At 37.1% G+C, this 19,979-nt stretch overlaps 1 protein-coding gene across 6 annotated transcripts in view; it reads right to left on the bottom strand.

Moving 5' to 3' along the window:
• The window catches only part of numb (numb homolog (Drosophila)), a 57,174-nt gene that overhangs the window by 16,259 nt on the left and 20,936 nt on the right, over positions 1-19,979 (bottom strand). For all 6 annotated transcript variants that reach the window (XM_015397526.1, XM_015397529.1, XM_015397530.1 and 3 more), the window contains exons 2-3: positions 6,505-6,641; positions 1,056-1,130 (exon numbers count right to left, since the gene is read on the bottom strand). In XM_015397526.1, coding sequence (XP_015253012.1) covers positions 1,056-1,130; positions 6,505-6,630 — 201 coding nt within the window. In that variant the 5' untranslated portion in view covers positions 6,631-6,641. The remainder of the gene's footprint in view (positions 1-1,055; positions 1,131-6,504; positions 6,642-19,979) is intronic.

Here is a 19,979-nt window from a genome sequence, read left to right on the forward strand (position 1 = left end):
CGTTGGCCTAAAGTTACCAAAAGTGTGGGGAACATTTGTACTTCGCCCCCCTGAGTCAGTACTTTGTAGAACTGGCTTCTGCTGCAGTTACTGCTGCATGTCTCTATAAACTTTGCACAGCAACAGAATGAAGTACTTAACTCATTCTTCTTTAGGAAAAAGCTCCAAGCTAGGGTTTTTAAATGTTTGTTTCCAAGGCTTCTCCAGTCTGATGAACAACAGCTTTTGCCTGCAGCATGACGCTGTCACCACCGTGGTTCTTCATTGGGAGTGGGGTCTCTTTGTGATGTGGAGTTTTGTTTTTAATCCCACATTGTCTATCTGCATGTTTGGCTTGTCTGCATTTAATATGAATAGAATGAGAACAAGTTTCACAGTTTCCTGAATGAAAATTGAATATATAAAACCCCAGTGTAATTATATCAACAACTGACTCATTTAGTAGAACATGCAAGGCTCTTTACATGATTGGGAAATAAATGTAGGTACTGAAAGAGAGCAACTGGGTGCCAGTTATCTATAATTTCAGGTTAGCTCAAACTGAAATGGAAATATTTACTCTCAGTCTGTGCTAAAATCCAGGCACAATCTGTTAGTGTCAATCAGACAGACGGATGAAGAGCTTCAGCAAACCTGCCGACTACAGAGAATCGGCCTCATCTACCCACAGGACTTTATGACCTGGGTGGAGCTCTCACAAACAACTGACGACATGCAAAAAAAATTGCTTCCCTCTTCACCTCCTCTCTCCTTCTCCCTTAGCAGGAGTTTTTTTTTTTCTTTTTTGCATAACTCTGGTGGATTGTACAGGAGCAGGAAGCACAGATGAGGGAGGCTTGCTTAAGAGTTGGCATGGGTGGAAACCTACTTAGAACCTCTAGGAATAGGGAGAAAAAGTTAAGCAAGATGAAAACGCGTAACACCAGGAAGAAGACAAACATTAACTAAAGGGAGCAGCAATAAGAGGTGCAAGAGTCTGATGAAAGAGAGGGGGTTGGATATCTGGTACTTAGCCCCCACATTCCTGGAGGTAGAGGTTCTGTTGTAATACCTACCGTCTTAAGCCGCTTCACCGCTTCCTCGCAGATGTGCATGCCTCTCGACTCCTCCACTTCCACATGCCCGAGGTACTGCAAACAGAGGAGAATGACAAAGAGAAAAGGCTCAGTAAGGCTAAATAAACCTTTCTACCAGTTATCATCTCAGTGATTGACTGGTGCTGTTTAAGCCCCTTTTTTATTTCAGTTTTAACACTGAGCCACTGATTAGAAAATTTAATAACCCTCCACTGATTACTCCTTCAGCTGATCTCTAATTTGTTTCATTTACTCTTTGGGTTTTGTGCCTGATTTCCAATCTCTAAAGCTCTGATAAGTCAAAACAATCATTAGTCAGTTGAGATTTATCTTTAAAAGAATGTGTAAGGTAATAAAAAAGGGGTTGAAAAACATATTGTCCAGCTGAGAGCCGTCATCAATTAGTTATATTAAAAGCAACAACACATCACATATGTGGGAACAATTGACACTACTAAGATTAACATAAAGAAAAAGGTGCAATAGAATTTACACTCATGCAAGTCTTTGTTCACCTAATAGGAGGTCCTAGAATGTGAGAATCTCAAGATGAAATCAAGCTTGAGATAAAAACTGAGATGGGTTTTTCTGTCATATCACCCAGTGCTCATCTGACATTTCCAAACGGTCACTGATGATTGCAGTTCAGCAAAAGCCTGTTAATTATCTATCAATTGAAATTAGTTGCCCTGAAGCAGGGAACCCTTTAAAACCTGCAGGACAGCTGCACTGGAGGGCTGACTTTAGGCAGGCCTGCTCTAAAATGTTCTTTAAAAAAGTCATACATTGCTCCCCAAGGGGATGGGTTTAATGCAGAGGTGAATTTCTCCAGTGGGTCATTAATAAAGTTTTAATAGTATATAATAATAATAACAAAAATAATTATTATTAACTAATATTATTATTACTATTGCACTGTTGATCTGAGGGAAGGGGAGCTTTAACAAGAATAAACAGACAGTTGCTAGCTTAAACTGATTTATTCCATTCAACTCTTGATTCCTCAGAGAATCTTTCTTCAGCTGGTGTATGTACGTCATTGTTTATTTAACACAAGGAATCGTTAAAAACAAAGAAAGGAAGAAGAAAAAACAATGAAAAGAAAGAAAAAGTTACTGTCATCATTTCCAACTAGCTGTTTTTGTCCATTTTTGACAGTATGACTATAAAAGCGTATTACAAAAACAAGTGACTAATGCTTGTTTAAAAAAAGTATTACCCTTCTGGCATGAGATGCTAAGTCATAAAACTACATTTTAGCCCCGGACCCATGACACCTATGAGGGTTGAGTCAGATATATAAATAAAAACTGTCTAGTGACACCAAAGTTTTCACACATGAACTGTGTTTAAACAGATTTGAGAGTAACACAATCTGCAGTTGTACATTTTCACAAGTAGAAGATCCTCCTAGTTGCTGGAGACAAGGGTGCAAGAACAAGGCCTTTAGATAAAGCAGGGGTGGTTTTCTATGAAAAGTGCATGTACATGTATTTAAATATCTGGGTTAAAGGGCAGCTAAACACCAGCAGATACATATTTTCTCAATAAATATATAAAGCTCCCTCCTGGACTCAAAAAAGCATCATTCCAAGTCCTTCCACTCACAACCCTGACCTCCTCAGAAGCTATTGTGTGTGCAGGAGCTGAGAGGAAGTCCTTACCCTTTCCTTACACACAGACTAGTGTCGCTGCCCCACGCCTGTCACCCCCACCCTCCGGCTCTGCTATTTTAAGATTGTGACGTAACAGCTGTGAGTCACCCTGTCAAGCGTATTAGAAAACACTCGTGTGTGCATTTAAACATGCGTACACACGGATGCAGACCACAAATGTAGGATGTCGGGACAATGCTGATGCGAGGAGGCAGCCGTGGGTAGCTGGGGCAGAGGAGCAGCGGTGGCTCTGAACAAGGATCAGCAAGGAGAAGAGGGGAAGCGGATATGAGTAAATGCATGGATGGCTTAAACAGTCAAGATAAATTATTTTCCATATCTTATGTTTTCTTACCTCTTCAGCTTTTTCATATATTACACTGCAAACATAAAATGTGATGCTTTTTGGAATCTAATGCAATAGATTTAGTGAAAGTACTGCAAATGACACACATCTTAGCATCTTTTATAGATACGATTATAAAAAAAAAGTGGCATGAATAATTCTTTAGTTGTATTTACTCATGAATCAGATTAATAGCAGCTATCTTAATAATTATCTAATGCAGTTTAACTATTGTTACTATTAGTATTGTTCACCCCTTTCAAATCCATGAAAAAAAACAACCATAGCACTGATAATGCTTCAGTTAGACACCCACAGCCCTAAAGTGCATCACTGTCACAAGACCAAACACACAGCACATGAACAATCTTCTTTCCTCCCCCTCCTGAAATAAAAACGGCAATTACAAAATATATTCTTTAATATCCGTCCAGCTTTATTTATCAGACCGATATGGTACAAAATAACTAATATTGGCCGATACCGATATTTATGCTGATGTTGATAAAGTAAGATCAAGGAAAACAGCAGATCGGACATATATTCAATATTTTCAAGCTTACAAAACAGCACAACAAACAGACACAGTTTCAGTAAACGAGTCTCTGGTTGTTTTGTGAAAAATAAGGAAATATTTGTCGTAAAAATTTAACTGAACATCATGATCCAAATCAATTTCATTTGTAGTGCACAAAAAGAAAACAACAAATAAAATGTGTTTATATTTTCCAAAGCTTCTGATATTAAAGTCTGACAGCCCTTGAACAGAAAAGCACCAAATCCCTTCAGACACTTCAGAGAGGCAGGCTTTACCCGCTCGCACCCTCTACTCTCTGTGTGCAGCATAAATCCTGCAGTTTGTGATCATTTCACAGCAACGACTGACACACACAACCCGCCTCATCTGAGGCCCCAAAGAGGGAGTCTGGGAGCAGGAAGAGGGGAGGAGGGACACAGAGGAGTAGCATGCTAGGTTGAACTGTCTCATGATGAAAGGAAGAGCAGAGGAAGGGAACTTTACTGGTCTTATTTCACATTTTTTCCATTTATGAAAGTGTCTTAACTTTGTTTGAAAATAGGTTTCCCCAAAGCATTGCATAATATCTAGATGAATGAAGTAGCTTATGAGGTTCAAAAGAAGGGTAGTTTAATCAAACATTTTTATCAACATATAAACTGAAGGAAAGGAATACGAGCCTCTGCTGCTGCTTTATTTACAGCCATTAAAATGTTCAAGAAAAGCTTTTGCTAAACAAATATCTAATTTTTAGGCAAATATTACTTTATAGGCTTGAAATTTGAGTAGAAATTGATCAGGTGCCTCATTGAAAAGAAGGTCTGGTTGTGTACTGACTAATTGAGGTGGGCAGTTACATTTATCAATTCATTTTTGTGTTGGAAGATTTTAATTTTTTCGAAAATTGGGGGAGGGGGGTGTCACCAATCCAATCCTTGGGCTCAAAGGGACATCCGTTCATCACAGGAAATAAACCCAATGATGTTCTCATATGTCTGCTCATGACTGATAAACTACCACTGCCTTCAAACATTTTGTGTGGTTTACTTTCACTGCTTGTTGTTAAACATTATTATTTTACAAATTTTTTTTTTTGCCTTTTAAATGACATTACCCTCCCAGAGGTCAGGATGGCAATGAAAACTAGTTTTAAGAGCGATATATGTAGTTTTTAATTTTCTTTTTATTAAAAAAAGCCATTAATCGGATTTAAAAAAAAAAAATCATAAATTGGATTTCTAAGCCATAATGCTCATAGATGCTTAATAAGACTTATTTTTTTATTTTTATGTCAGTTGCTCATTCTGGTTCCATACAGTTTTCTCAATGATTATCACATCATGTTAGCATATAATTTATTATTTTGGTGTTTTACACTTTGTTTTTGATTCATTTGTAATAAATAGAACTCCTTGTATTGATTCACAATAATAATGGAGATGCAATACTGTTCATGTCCGTTGGGGCCAAACTAGGTTGTTATGAGGCTAGGCTTTTTAGCACCTCCCAGCAAAGTTCTGAAAATAAAAATGTCCAAGATCCAATATAAAAGAAAAACAACAACTAAAAACTAAATAATTGATTTCAATAGGTATAATTAAAATCAAATAGCACTCTGAATACAGTGTCAAAATTTATTTTCACTGAAGCAGGAGCTAAAGCTGCTGATGTGGCTGAGGTGAGGGGTTGATGGATGCCAGAGTGAAAATCCTTATTAATACTGATGCTAGTGATAGAAATGCTAATCTTAGTCTCTGCAGTCTAATCCAGTCTTCCACAACTGCGAGCTGTTGGTAGTTTAACGCAATGCATTGCAGGACGTTCACCATTTGGCTTTTTGATAGTTTTCTGGTAGTACTAGTAGATGATGCCACATCTGTTTTACGTCTGCTCGTCGGGCAGTCCCGGAATTCTATTTAGGCTCAAACAGCACTACCTAAAATTACCAGGACAAATGTTTTGGTTTTATAACCTTATGTCAAAATGATTGTTGGTGTTTTTTTTGCATAGGCATATAATGTGACGATTTACCTTTAAGCTGAAAGAATAATTGGAATCTTCTGGCTTCTGACACTGGATCCCATTAGATTGTTCTCTTTATTTCCATAAACAGGCAGATTAAACGGCTGACTTAAACAGCCTAAATGCAAATCAGTGTTTACAGAAATTTATCTACAGCCTTTGTGTAACCCTTGGGCCCCTGCTTTCGTTGTTAATGCAACTCCAGCCTTTTTTTTTTTTTTTCAAATCCCCTTTCTTGCTCTAAAAGAAGAAAAAAAAAAATCTAAACCACAACATGAAAAGTCAACTAGGGACATCATCTGTCAAAGAGACACTAATGTTAAGCATCATGTGGGGGGGGGGGGGGGACCCATGTATTCAGTTCTCCCTTTCTTTAAGAGCTGACCATTTGGCCCCATGTGATGAGAGGAAGCATACCGTTGCACTTCTGTTTGCAAAAGCGAACGCCTTGTGTTGCCAAAATAAAAAGAACTCTCCACTTCATCAATCCCAGCATAATAGGTCCGGGTGCTGCTTTTTGCCTTGCACTTTAAAAAAAGCCGTCTCTACCGCTGTCATAGTTCATACAATTTTTTTACATCATTGTGTAGGTTGTTTATTATAAAGTCATTGAGCTCAGAAGCAGTGCACTCTTCTTTAACAGCTAAAGGAGTCCACAACCGCAGAGCTGTAGCCTAGATTAAACTTGTGCTCACATACTCTGAAAGCTTTTGATTAATCACAGCAGCGTCCTTGGATGCAGAGACAGTGAGGGGAGGTTTCTCTGAGGAACACTCACTTCACAGTAAGGTCAGCACTGCATCCAGTTCTAGTGTTGGTCAAGTATGTGTTTATAAAATGTGGTGTATGCAGGTTTGTTTGTGTTCCAGAAACAATGTGGAGAGTCACCTTGACTGCAAAGCTGCATTTGCCGCTGCGGACCGCCTCCTCGTCCGTCTGCCACTGGTGCGGCCGACTTGACTCCGGCACGTAGATGTCTTTCTTGCGCCGGAAGCTCTGGCGTAGCTTATTCATCGCTGAGCTCCCTGTGAGGGAAGGAGGGGACACTTAGAAAAGATTCATGTGAAAGAATAAACCATAGTCACCTTTTTTCTAACAACAAAATTCTGTCTCTTGATGGATGATTCATCCCAATTTGATAACGTAACTCATACCCTGAAACCGTTTGTAAAACAAAGAAGCTAACAGACCCTGAGAGGTGAAGCTTAAGCCTCATTTACACTACTCTTAGGAAACCATACTGAGAGCGGTCCGAGCACAATAACCAAGATAACTTAAGTTTAAATGGCATGCAAAACTGAACAGGACTGTGCCAGAAAAAAATTAACCATGCTTAACTAGTACTGGTTCAACAGTAGGGCTCAGTGCGGTTCTGTTGTTGCTCGGTTCTCTGATAACAAACAGCGCATGAGCAGACCGCATCATCTCCTATTCGCAGTCAGCTTCCAGTAGTTGGTGGTAATACACATTGGTAAGTTGCTTGCCAACCGCCACAAAACAGAAGAAGAACTGTAAACAACAATCAAAATCTTCTCAACAGTACATCTTTAAAAAAGGCTTCAAAAGAGCTAGGTGCATCCTCGGATGATGCCAACACTGGGGCTCTTATTGCAATTAGGGCAGAGGACACTATCCAGGCGATAGTGGATGGAACAAAACATAATCACAAAGTTTTCCTACTATGGAGCAGTAGTATCGTAGATCATCACTAGGAGGCGAGGAACCGTGCTAGCATGACGTGTAAATGGTTGTAAGGATCCAAGCTCAGCACAGCTAACTGATCCAAGTTCGGTCCGAATTCGGCATGGATCGGTTTTCAGAGGATAGTGTAAATGGGGCTTTAGATTGGCAACAAACTGTGGGGGTTAACTGGGCACCACTCNTGCCAACCGCCACAAAACAGAAGAAGAACTGTAAACAACAATCAAAATCTTCTCAACAGTGCATTTTTAAAAAAGGCTTCAAAAGAGCTAGGTGCTAGCTTATTGCAATTTGGGCAAAGGACACTATCCAGACGATAGTGGATGAAACAAAACATAATCACAAAGTTTTCCTACTATGGAGCAGTAGTATTGTAGATCATCACTAGGAGGCAAGGAACCGTGCTAGCATGATGTGTAAATAGTTGTAAGGATCCAAGCTCAGCACAGCTAACTGATCCAAGTTCGGTCCGAATTCGGTGCAGATCGGTTTTCAGAGGATAGTGTAAATGGGGCACCACTCTGGGCACCACTCAGATGTCTTTAGGATAAATATTGAGAGAGACTGAAAAATAATAGAATATAAGGCAAGGTTATAACAATAAAACAGACCTCATATGCCCAATTGATATAGTTTAAATGAAAAAAGGAACTTTGCATTTTAATAAAATTCTAGAGAAACACCACTCATCATTGTTGGGCAGGGTCTAAAAGAAAACTCCTACACCATTTTTGTTTCTCTTTTTTTGTCATTCCCATTTTATTCCTAGAGCTTTTAAAATCTATATATATCATCTTTCTACAGTATATAAAAGCTGTTGAATCAAGGTTTAAACAAGTATTAAAACTCTTGTTTTCAAGCCCAACTCTTTTTAATAGTAACTGTCACACAATGAAAAGTTATGTTAAATAAAACAAATCTATTGTTAGAGTTTAAAATGGCTAGAAATATGTTAAAGATACTAGTTTTTAGGAGCAGACCTCTTTTAAAGGTTTGGGATCTAGCTAAAAGTGTGGGGATACACTTCTTTTTGAAAAACAATATTCTGCATTATTATGGTTTGTCCCTTTGTGTGACACCAAAATGTCTCAATCTGAGCTCCAAGTCTAGGAAGACCTTTCAATTACGCCTTTTTTCAATTCTGAAAAAGAACCGGATGGAATACCTTATGAAATAACCCCTATTTATTAACACAAATTAAATAAATTTGAATAATTAAACAAAACAAAAACAAAACTGTCTTTACACAGTCAGTCTAGTTTAGCTATAGTCTTATACTCTTGACCTTGTCACCAAAAAAAGTTTGAAAAATGTCCTCCTATGTTCTTTTTTCTCATCAAACAGAAGGATTTTATAACAGAACCTCATTTTTAAAAATCTCAAGTACGGTAAAAAACTTTTTTTCCCCCCGGTAATTATGTCACAGCAGAGCAATATGTCTCCACAAAAAGGAGAGTGTTAAAAATAAAAAGCGTTTAATGGACTAATCTGGAAATTCTTAAACACCTATCAGCAGCAGACAAAAATCATGCATCAAATTTAGCCCATTTACTCATTATTTCATCAGATTCAGGAAATGTGTCAATCCTGTTAAAAATACATCTAGGAGAAGTAGAAATACAAAGGAGTTGAAATTAACTTGAATATGACTAAAAGTCTATGTAGGACAATATGACCAACATAGAAGTGCAGAGGATCATTTCTCCTTAAGGTAGAGTATGAATGCAGAACAGTTTTTTTTTTAAAATCCCACCCCCTGGTTTCCCTTTACGCTACTTTTAGTTTGGAAAAATCAAACGTTTAAATTATCCTTCATTCTGTTTTAACTCATAACTAATGGATTAAATAAACCGAAACTAGGAATTCTATAATCTTCAAACAGTGGAATCTATAAAACCAGCAAGTTTAATTAAGGTGACAGTGCTGCTAGGTGCACTTCTTTGCTTTGAATGGGGATTAAGATACACAAGAAAAGCAGAGACCCAATTAAAAGCTGCTGACACTAATTAGAACTGAGAGGTCCATCCATCATGGAAAGCCAAACTCTAAACTCCCAGACTGAATCGAAAAACAGGGGACCAAAAGTCATTCTGCTGGGAAATTCCCAGTTTAAACACAAGTAGAGGAAACTGCTGGACCAACGAGTTGTACCCACCGACTTCTGAACTGATTAGGACCTGTCAGGATTTACGCTCCCTAATCCAGTAGAGCTGACTGTCCACAAACACACTCATAATGAGCGGGAGCATGCTCCTGCACATCTCACCCGACCAATCACATGCATGTTCCCCTGCTTAACCACACTAACACACAACACAAGGACGACCTAGTCAGTCTGTTTGCATAATGACACCTGTCCTGTAGTGACAGAGAGGTTCCCTTATCGGTCCATGCCAGGCCCAGCTCTGTAGGCAGGACACAATAAAGCACATAAATGCAATGAAACCTCATGTTATCAAATGAAAAGAGTAGACCTCAGCAGCAGATTGGTGGGGGTTAAAGTTAAAGAGAAGTTTTGTTAATTAATAAAACTACATCCCAATGGTTAAAAAAATCCTAGTGCACTTTAACAGATCATCCAAAAATGGAGACAGTATGGTACGGCTGCACCTGCCATGAATCCATCTACACCCACAGGCAAGAAGAGCATTAATCAGACATGCAGCTAGGACCGAGAACAGCAGAAAGTCAAAGCTTAGATAGGAAAATATGTTTATAGCATGGTTGTAAACAAATAATCAAATTATGATTAACTACTGACTAGTATCTTAGATAAAAAGTTATTCCGTCCAATTAACAGGAAACCTTGGCGTGTTACCATCATCCATTCGAGGACGCCACTTTAAATTTTTAAGAGACCACTCATCGGTACTTGTAAAAGAAGTAAAGCTGAAGCAAGGCTGCATGCTAAAACAAAAAGCACTTCATACAGTTCTGTTTGTAAATATAAATACTAAATTAACTCTTAAGTTACCACCTAAATAGCACACATTTAGCTGCACTGCATGGAGGCGTAGCTTAACCTCTCTGATGTACTTGGAAGGTAAGGATGTGATGATAGAAAAGTTAAAGGTGTAACGCAAATCATTTATACCATCATAGAAAAAGAATGCTAGCAATAAGCACACAACCATAACCATCTGTTCAAAAGCACTGCTAAGAATACAAAGTCTCTGCCAGAACAGGTTGTTGGATTACAGAGAAAGCTATATCACAGTTAGCATTTACTTCATTAAAACAAATTAGCTAATAGTCTGACAGTATATCAGAGCGACATATGGATGCGCATGCGCAAATGAGCTGATGGTGCATGCGCAGAACAGATCGTGCTTACGGGACGGATCGGGTAGCGCCAGACCATCGCAGGGCAAAAGAGAGAGAAACAGGACAAACACCAGGAGAATTTAGAGAAGCCAATTAACCTAGAAGTCAGGTTTTTGAACTGTTGGAGGAGGCCGGAGTACCCGGAGAGAACCAATGCATGCACAGAGAGAACATGCAAAACCATGCAGAAAGACACCGGGAATCAAACCCGGAACCTTCTTGCTGCAATCCAGCAGTGCTACCCACTGCCCCACTGCCAGTGGGTAGAACATAAATGTTTTTTGTTTATTCAGTGAGTATTCAATAGAGCTTGCACTGTAAATTTTCACAATAGAATTATGTTTTATTTTTACCTACGGCTGAAGGAAATCTATATTGCAATTATTTTCAACCCTTCTATCAAATGCCATTAGATTGAAATGTTGCTTTGCAGAGCATGTAGATGTTTCTCTCAAGGGTTTCAGTTGAAAGCTTGCTTGTCCAGAGTCCATACTTGCAGAACTTCTTCTTTCTACTTTTATGCATGGATCTGCCTGTAAGCTGCAAGTCTTTTTTCATCTATGTTGATGCAAACCAAGTTTAAGCGCATAATCTTCACCAAAAGAGCTGGAGGGATCAATTTAGTGTCTTACTCATGTTAATGTAATGTGACTGAAATTGAGTGCCTGTGTGATTTGAAAATTGCATTTGGCTAAATTGCGCTTATTTTGCAAATGCAATTGCCCCGCCCTATTTTTAACTCAGCATTTTATATATATATATATATATATATATATATATAAAAAAAAAAAAAATCCAACAAAAAAACAAAAAACAAAAAAAACATCCTCGATACAAAATAAAACTCAGTTTTTTTAGGAAAAAGGGCTCTAAACTAATCGGTAACTTTTAACCTTAATTTACATGTCAATTATTAGCTGAGAATTATAAAAAATGTATGAAGATGTTTTAAAAGTCCGATAATAATAATACTAAAAATAATTAAATCTTTTTTTTATCCAAAAAGAAGCAAACATGTGGATGAAGAGACTGAAATTAAATGTATATGACGATTCCAACACAGTGTAAAATATTAGCAGCATTATGGAGTGTGCAATCTTTTCTCCTGCAGGGATTATGAACATAAATGTACACCACACACATCAGATTATGATTTGCTAAAGAAAAATTCTAAAATTTTAACCTCTATTCTAAAATAGTTTTTTTTGTATAGATGTATCACATTAAAGCCCTGCAGAAAACTAAGCCTAAAAAAAGATAGTAGAATACAGAGCACCAGCATGAAGATGTAACTCCACATCATATTACCAGGTAGGTTGGCTAAATTGGAAATAAATGTGCAGGTGCTAAAGTGTTTGAAAAAAAGAACAACTAAGAGGGATACATGTTGCTTCAGGCTCTCCTCTATTAAACCCATTTATTTAGGTCATATCAAGTTTGGTTCCATTGTAGCATCTGTGACAGAATGCATGGTTCCACACTGCAGGCTGGAGGAAAACAGATCCATTTGCATGGTGTCTATGCCTGAAGAGATTTGGAGTAAACTAATAATCAAGTTATTACTAAGAACCAGCTCTGAATTGCAGAAATTACGATTTTGTAACTTAAGGCACTCATATTTAAGCAGATTTAGCTATGCAGACTTCTATGATAATCTAAAGCGGACCTAAAACAGACGTCTGTGAGACAAGTCAGAGCAAAGCTCACTTTTTACAACCTTGTAGGTATAGTGGGCACTGTCCAAAATATTAGGTAGGAAACTTTTCCGATGCGAGTGGTCCTTTGCCGCATGTCTCTCCCCCTCTCTCGTACCCCCTTTCCTGTCAGCCTACTGTCAGAAAAACAAACCACTGTGCTGTAAAAAACCAAATGAATCAAAAACATAAATAAATAAATATTTGACTCTGGCCTATAGGAACATACGATTTGAAGGGAATTGGTCCGATCGACTATCAAACCTATGAAATATCAAAACTAAGAACCTCCATTATGCAACCCCACAAAAAAAAAAAAAGAAAAAAAAGTCACGATTCTCTTTCTTTTGTCTTTAGTAAGAAACCAAATATGGGTTGGGAAATATGGTTTGATAAATAAAGTGATATGCTGAAGTTCTTTTATTTTCTGGTCAATTAGAAACTGCAGTACTGCAGTCTGTCAAGGAGAAAGAAAAAAAAAAGGTAAAAGTCAGAATTAGCAATTCAGACCTCATAGAAAACAAACAGTATCATACAGGAAAAGTCAATTTGATGCAACTCTAGTAAATCAGAGTAATTAATAAGGATAAACAATGGCAGATATGAACAGAAAGAACTGTCTAAAAGTCATTAAATTCAAATAATATAACATAACCAATTCAAGGGTTTAATCAACAAATTCAGGCCAATCCTCCCCTTAAAACAGAAACCCGAAAGTTTGTTCCTAATTTCAACAAATCAGAACTGAAGTACAAAACTGGGCACTAAAATTATACTGGAGGACAACTTCAAATGAAGAGATTAGCTTTGATTTAAGCAGAAAAAATACTAAAACAAAGGCTGGTGATGAATTTGGTAGTTCAAGTGGACCAGCTCATCACTAAATGTCACCGCTGTCTTGTTATTACTTAGCTGCATGTTTTTTTATATGTAGTCAATATTATACAAAGGAGATTTTGAGCACACAAAGGTCAAAGCTGCAAATTTTTCCTCCAAAGATTCATTTTAAAAATAATAAATCCACAGAAAGGTGAAACATAAAAGTAATAATTTTGCGGATATAGTATATAATAAATATATCAACTGGCCTTATTTTTGACAAATATTAACTTTTTTCTTTTGTTACATTATCAGATGATATATGTAGGGGTGGGGGTGGGGGGTGGGGGGGTTAAACTTGTAACTGTCACTTACAAAGAAAGGCCAAAAGAAATTATTAAATCATTCTGACTCTTAAGGCTATAATATGGTACTCGACTCAAATTCAGTACCTTAATTGGATTATTAATTCCCCAGAATTGCACTGTGGTTTAACAGAGCTACCTAACTCAGCTTCCAGGTTTCTTACCACTCTCTGCCAGCTTCTAACCCACACACTCCCCTAAGGATTCAGTCTGTAAAAACCATAACAAAAGCTAGAGAGTTTATTCATGTGCGTGGGAAAAACCGTGTTAGTTTGCAGAGTATGAATCTATGTGAAGAAGGCTTGTGCTTGAACTATCATGCATATAACAAACAAACCTTAACATGCGTTTCAATGCATCTTGGGAGATCAGACCCTCTGGCAGAACACTACGTCTTGAAAGGCAAAATGGAACTCCTGTTGCAGAAATGTACGACACGGGACTTTTACTCCAACTTGACGATCCTACTGTTCTTATAAAGAGGCCAAAAGGGTAAAAACACAAAGTGAGCGATGACGTATGGAAGATTTACAGCCACCAATAAACAGAGCAAGAGGTTTCTGACAGAGCAAGTTACAAAATGTTTTACCAACAAAACTAGAATAAGAGTGATTTTATAATTTGGAGAACAATAAAAAAAGAAAAGAAAAAAGGCCTGGTTGAGAGCAAATATTTCTTATTCCTAGTCCGGTTTATCAACATGCAGTTAACGAAAATGGCTGGAAAAATTTGCACAGCAAATGGAAACTCTGGTGCATTCAAAAAAGCTAAACCAAATCTAAAAGCCAGCTTGTGTTGCATCAGGTTGAAGCAAAGCAGTAACTCAAGAGCAGCATTTTTAAAAGTTTGCTCTGATGCCACTAATTTAAAAAAATCCCCACATAACTAAAATGCATTTTAGAGCATGCAGAGATAATATAAAATAGTATATAAAAGCTGAAATCAGGGGGAAAGCCAAGAAATGTAAGGAGCATACAGCAATGATAAAAAAAAGTATAAAATAAAATAAAAAATAGTCTGAAGCATAAAATCTTTGTATGAACAAAATGGATTAAACCCCCAATAATGGAACACGGAGGGGCCAGAATAGTCTTTCTTGCTGCAGCATGAAATACACACTAGTAATTTATTAGTTAAAAAATGAAAAAAAGAAAAAACAAAAAATGCAAATTAATTTCACCACCATAGAGGAAGGTTTGCATCAACATAGAAATGTGTGCTTTTTGTTTATAGTTTAAATCCTTGCCAAATGAAAACAGAACATCCAAAAAAGCATTTAATGTGATCAGTGGAGAATTCACCCACAACCAGGGATTTCCATACTTACTGATGAAATAAGAACATATGCAGTAAACAGTCAGCTTTCTATCCTGGAAGGTTGGTCTGCAGCAGCAGTTGTGTGAGTCCACTTTAACCCTTAAATGCTCAACAGACTGCTAGTGACAATTTAAAGGAACTTAAGCTGATTGTTGTAAGATTTCCCTCCTAATGTTTAAAACTCTTCACACGTTACATGAGCTTAAAGTCCTGCTATCCTGCTAAATATACTGAACATCTTTACTGCTCAGCAACTAGAGAATCTGAAGCGTCCTGAAGTTGCAGAGCTTGATCTATGTCAACACGAAGAGCTGGAGATTAAACTATGAAAACAAACCAGAAGGTCAACAAGGTGCAACATACAGCATGTTCCAGTCTGATGTTAAACAAGGAGGTTGTGTAATAAAGCATTACTGTGTGCATCACTTTGTAACGTAGTTGGTTGCGATAACCTAACTCAATTGATATTTCTGGGATATAACAGGTAGGAGTAGAGCTTTTATTGGTTAAATGCTAAAGTTTTAAAGAGAAGATGGAAAAAATATATACCATTAACTTTAAAGGTGAAACCATGTTAAGGTGAAGATTGAAAAGCATCCTTTGCCACATTTATTCATGTTTCAATCAGATTTTTGCATTTCAAGAGGATTCTAGATGAACTGCTAACAGAAAATGTTTAACTGCTAATTGCAGGATAATTATTTTATGATGTAACAATTTTCAAGAAAAAAGTCTGAAGTGTGTTTAAATGCTTCCTAGAAACACGTTTTTCCTCCAATTCTGCAGCACATTACTAGGTATTGCTATAACACTGACTATTTTAACGCATTTCTTTTTTGAAAACAGCTCCAAATGAGTTGGAAAGGACAAAGAGATTTTCAATTTCAAGATTGGTGAAGAAAAAGCATCACCAAAGATGTGATCCCCTGGCTAGAGCAGAGCATCACCTCCCCTACATGAGCTGGAAATCGTTTTACTGTGAATAGTCTGATGTTTCTCCTTGCGTTCCTTCAGCTCCTCTAGTGTTACTACGTGACTTTTTCTCTGTTTTTTACTCTCATTCACTGTCAACTTAATTGAGGTGATCATTTCGTTGAGTTCTTCTCATTTTCGATTGAAATATTACAAAGTGCATCCTACCCTGGTTCAGATGAATCCACACCTGTCTGATGGGCTTTTTGAGCTTTATTGGAGGCTAATATTTTCTTATGTCAAAAAAAGTTGTATTCGAAACGTCTAAGAGAAAATTTCTAAATCAAGAGTTAAGAAACAATGTCACAATTTTCATATATTTATTTGCACACAAGAAAGAAAATATATATTTTTTCTATATTTTATATGGTCTTATAGAATATATATAAAAACGTATGGCTGTAATGAAACAAACATAAACAAGTTCAGGGGGTATGAATGCTATTTCCAGCCACTGTGTAAGGAGGATGATAGTAGAAAGAGGAGCAGCTCTAAGGATTGAGGCCAGAGGGTTAACTACAAAGATGGTGCAGAAAGCTGCAGCACAGGACTGGGTGTGGGTCGTGTTTGGTACATTCAGCTCAATGATTATCTGAGAAACTAGAAAGCAACATGTTTAATAAGAATGGAAACAACACTGGAGAGGTGAAAAGAAAAACAAAATTTCAGGAAACATTGGTAAAATTAAGAGACAATATTTAGTTAATAACAGCGGGCTGAGAGATTACAGAGAATGAAACTGAAACTGGAGACATTTGGTTTTCTGGTGTCGATGTCATCCAATAATCTGTCATCAGCTGTGCATAAAAAATATGCATTGGACTTAATCTATATAATCACTAAATATACAATTATAATGGTAGCTTAATGCAGGAAAAAACATTAAAACAATGGTAAGAATTTCCTTAAAAAACTATTTTTGACTTGAAACAGAAGTGCCAGCAATCGGCTTGTGGTGTTTTATGGCAGTGGTTGCACATCACAAGGAGCTCTGCACGACAGACAGTGAAGCTAAAAGCAAATGCTGTGAAAAACAAAAAACAAAAACAACAACTACAACAGATTGGAGAAATGATGTGTAATCAACTTCTCTCTTTTTTTTCGAAAAAAATGTTCAATGTGTGACTTCTATTAATAATAAACTGTACTTTTCTGCAGTCCTTGCAGAGCTGCTCCTTCAGTAGGACTGTGTTGAGAAAATCCGACTTTCCAGTTCTGAATTGATTCTCATTAATTTCTGACGATTGATTTATACATGCAAAGATTGATTTTAAAAAACAACAGGATTGCATTAATTTGCTGTTACCATGACACCGAACTATTGTTTTGGAAAAGCCTTGAAAAATGTTAATTATTTTACTTCCATTATTTTCTCCAGACCCCTGTTTCTATGATCGACAGCTTTCCTTATATTCAGCAACCTTCAGTTCTGAAAGGTGCCTGAAAAGATTATTATCATTATAAGACTAAACATAAAAGAGTTCAACGAGGGACAAACATTTTTTGCAAAACAACAAAATGTTACTTCATTTTATGGACAAATGTTTATTGTCTCTGTTTTTTTCCCTTTTAACTGTAAAGTCCTGTCTGGTTGCCTGTTTATATTCGTGATTTTAAAGTCTGACTGCAAAAGTTGCCCATTTTGGGAAAATCATTAGGATTTGAAACCTATTTCTGTTTTTATAACATAAATAATGATTTAAAGCCACGATAAAAGTAAATTGATAAAGAGACAGAGAGTATCAGGGCACAGAGGTGTACAGGGGATTATTAGAATAATCGTCAATTAATTTGGAAATTAGTAACTAAGCAGTAATTAAGTAAAAACTGTGTGCGTGTGTGTGTGTGTGTGTGTGTGTGTGTGTGTGTGTGTGTGTGTGTGTGTGTGTGTGTGTATATACATAAAACATTTTTTTCCATTTGCAATTTAACAACAATGAGCAATGAAGGTTTTTTTCTGTACTCCATATTTTTAAGTAATGTTAATTTGTTAAAGGTATCCCTCTTAAGACTAATAGATTAATTATCAAAGTACTTATTAAATAAATTGACTACAGAATTAATATGTAGTGATATTCCTTCCATTACTGTTGCAAAGAGCACATGTTGCAAATTGAAAAAAATCTAATGTAGAAATTAAACCTCTTAAGCAAAATAGAGGCTTTAAGAGTAACTTTTCTCAGATTTTGGTTAAAAAGAAATATTCAAATACATTTTTCAAACTCTAATTTGTCTTATATTTTTTTACTGATTAAATATTTAATCAGTATTAAACAATCAATTCTTTGATTCCAACAATAATGGAACTAATTTTCATCAATAAAATAATTGCTCCTGCTGCAGCTCTCATAGCCCCAATGCTATGTTGCGTCGCCAATAATAAAACAATTACATATAAACCATTCCTACCTGCGCTGTGTTCATAAAAACATAAACAACTTTGGAATGAATGATTATAGGTGAAAAATCTTATTAAAGTGTAAAACACTTCTGATACTGGAAAAAATGAGAAATTAGAGGACGAATAAGAAGAAAAAAGATTGAAGGAGTAGGAGTTTTCAGTTTTCAGCTCCTTTTTGTCTGTTATGTGCATGTAAGGAAGGAGGAAGGGAGGGAGGGAGGCTGTGCTGCAGTTGCCTGCAGATGTAACAGTATTTGAATAATCTCTCCAGGAATGGAAAACTGATTAATCCTTGCAGAAGGATCCCAGGGATGAGTAAAGCAGTTGGGTTGCAGAGAAAGGAGGGGGTGAGAGCATGGAGATGGGAGTGAGCGTGAGACTGACAAAAAGGGGGGAGTTCAAGACAAAACAATCTGACAATCTTTTTCAAGACCTATCCACCACTATGCCAAAAGATACCACTTACGGACCAAATGTGTTGCTCTGTTAGCAGAACCCTGGTCAGGTGTTGAAAAGGGTCATTAGAATCCCACAATGTGGGACCAAAAGTGTTGGAATGTCATGTGAAAACCATGTCATGCTGTTTAGATATATTCCAGTAAGAGCAAAGAATAGTAGCAGTACAGTATTAATGATGGGCTCTGGATAAATAAACTCTCAAGATCATGAAAATCATAACCTCTTGAGTGAGACATCTACATGCTGGTGGCTAGTGCAATTCAAAATCAAATCACAATACACAATAACAGTTTAACTTCAACAGTCTAATGCAGTTTTACACAAATTGATTTGTAAGATTGACTTAAAGAACTCAGGTTTTCAGCACTTTTACAGTCTTCTGGGAGTTTGTTCCAGATAAGTGGAGCATAGGAACTAAATGCTGCTTCTTCATGATGGTTCTAGTTCTAGGTGAAGAGACAAGGCTTGAACTAGCAGACCTGAGTGGTCTGGGAGGTTGATACACGGACAACAAAACTGTTATCTAACGAGGTGCTGATCCATTCAGTAATTTATAGACTAACAAAAGGATTTTAAAGTCTATTCTCTGAGCAACAGGTAGAAAGTGGAAGGTATGGGCTGATGTATTCTACTTTATTAGTTCTTGTGAGAACACGGGCAGTAGTGTTTTGAATCAGCTGCAGCTATCTTTTTTGGCAGACCTGTGAAGACGCTGTTACAGTATTCAATCCTACTAAAAATGCATGAATGAGTTTTTCTAGATCATATTTGGACATTAGTCCTTTAATCCTGGAAATGTTCTTCAAGCAATAAAAGGCTGACAGTAACTGCCTCTATGTGCCTCTGAAGGTTCAGGTCTCAGTTCATCATGAAACCAAGATTTTGGCCACAATCAGTGATTTCCAGCTGTTATAGCTGAAGCTGGGAGCTAACTCTGGATCTCTTCACCTTTGGTCTGAAGATTAATACCTTAGTTTTGTTTTTATTCAGTTGTAGAAAGTTACGGTGCATCCACATGTTGATCTGTTCTAAAAATCTTGCCAACGCTCTGTAAAGCTGTGTCTCGTCTACATAGTTATAACTGATCTGGTTTAACAATAACTAAATGATTGAACTTTATTGATCAAACAATTAAATGAGATCAATAGAAAAATGTACCATTGCATTTAACCCATCTCCTTCGGCGGCAGTAAGCTGCCATCATGGGGCACCCAGGGAGCAATCAGGGTTTAAGGGTCTTGCTCAGAGACCCAGAGTGGCAGTCTGTGGTAGTGGTGCTCGATCTCAGGAACTCAGGATTCCTAGATCTAG

Source organism: Cyprinodon variegatus, unplaced genomic scaffold (genome assembly GCF_000732505.1).
Source record: "Cyprinodon variegatus isolate N-32 unplaced genomic scaffold, C_variegatus-1.0 Scaffold869, whole genome shotgun sequence".
NCBI lineage: Eukaryota > Metazoa > Chordata > Actinopteri > Cyprinodontiformes > Cyprinodontidae > Cyprinodon > Cyprinodon variegatus.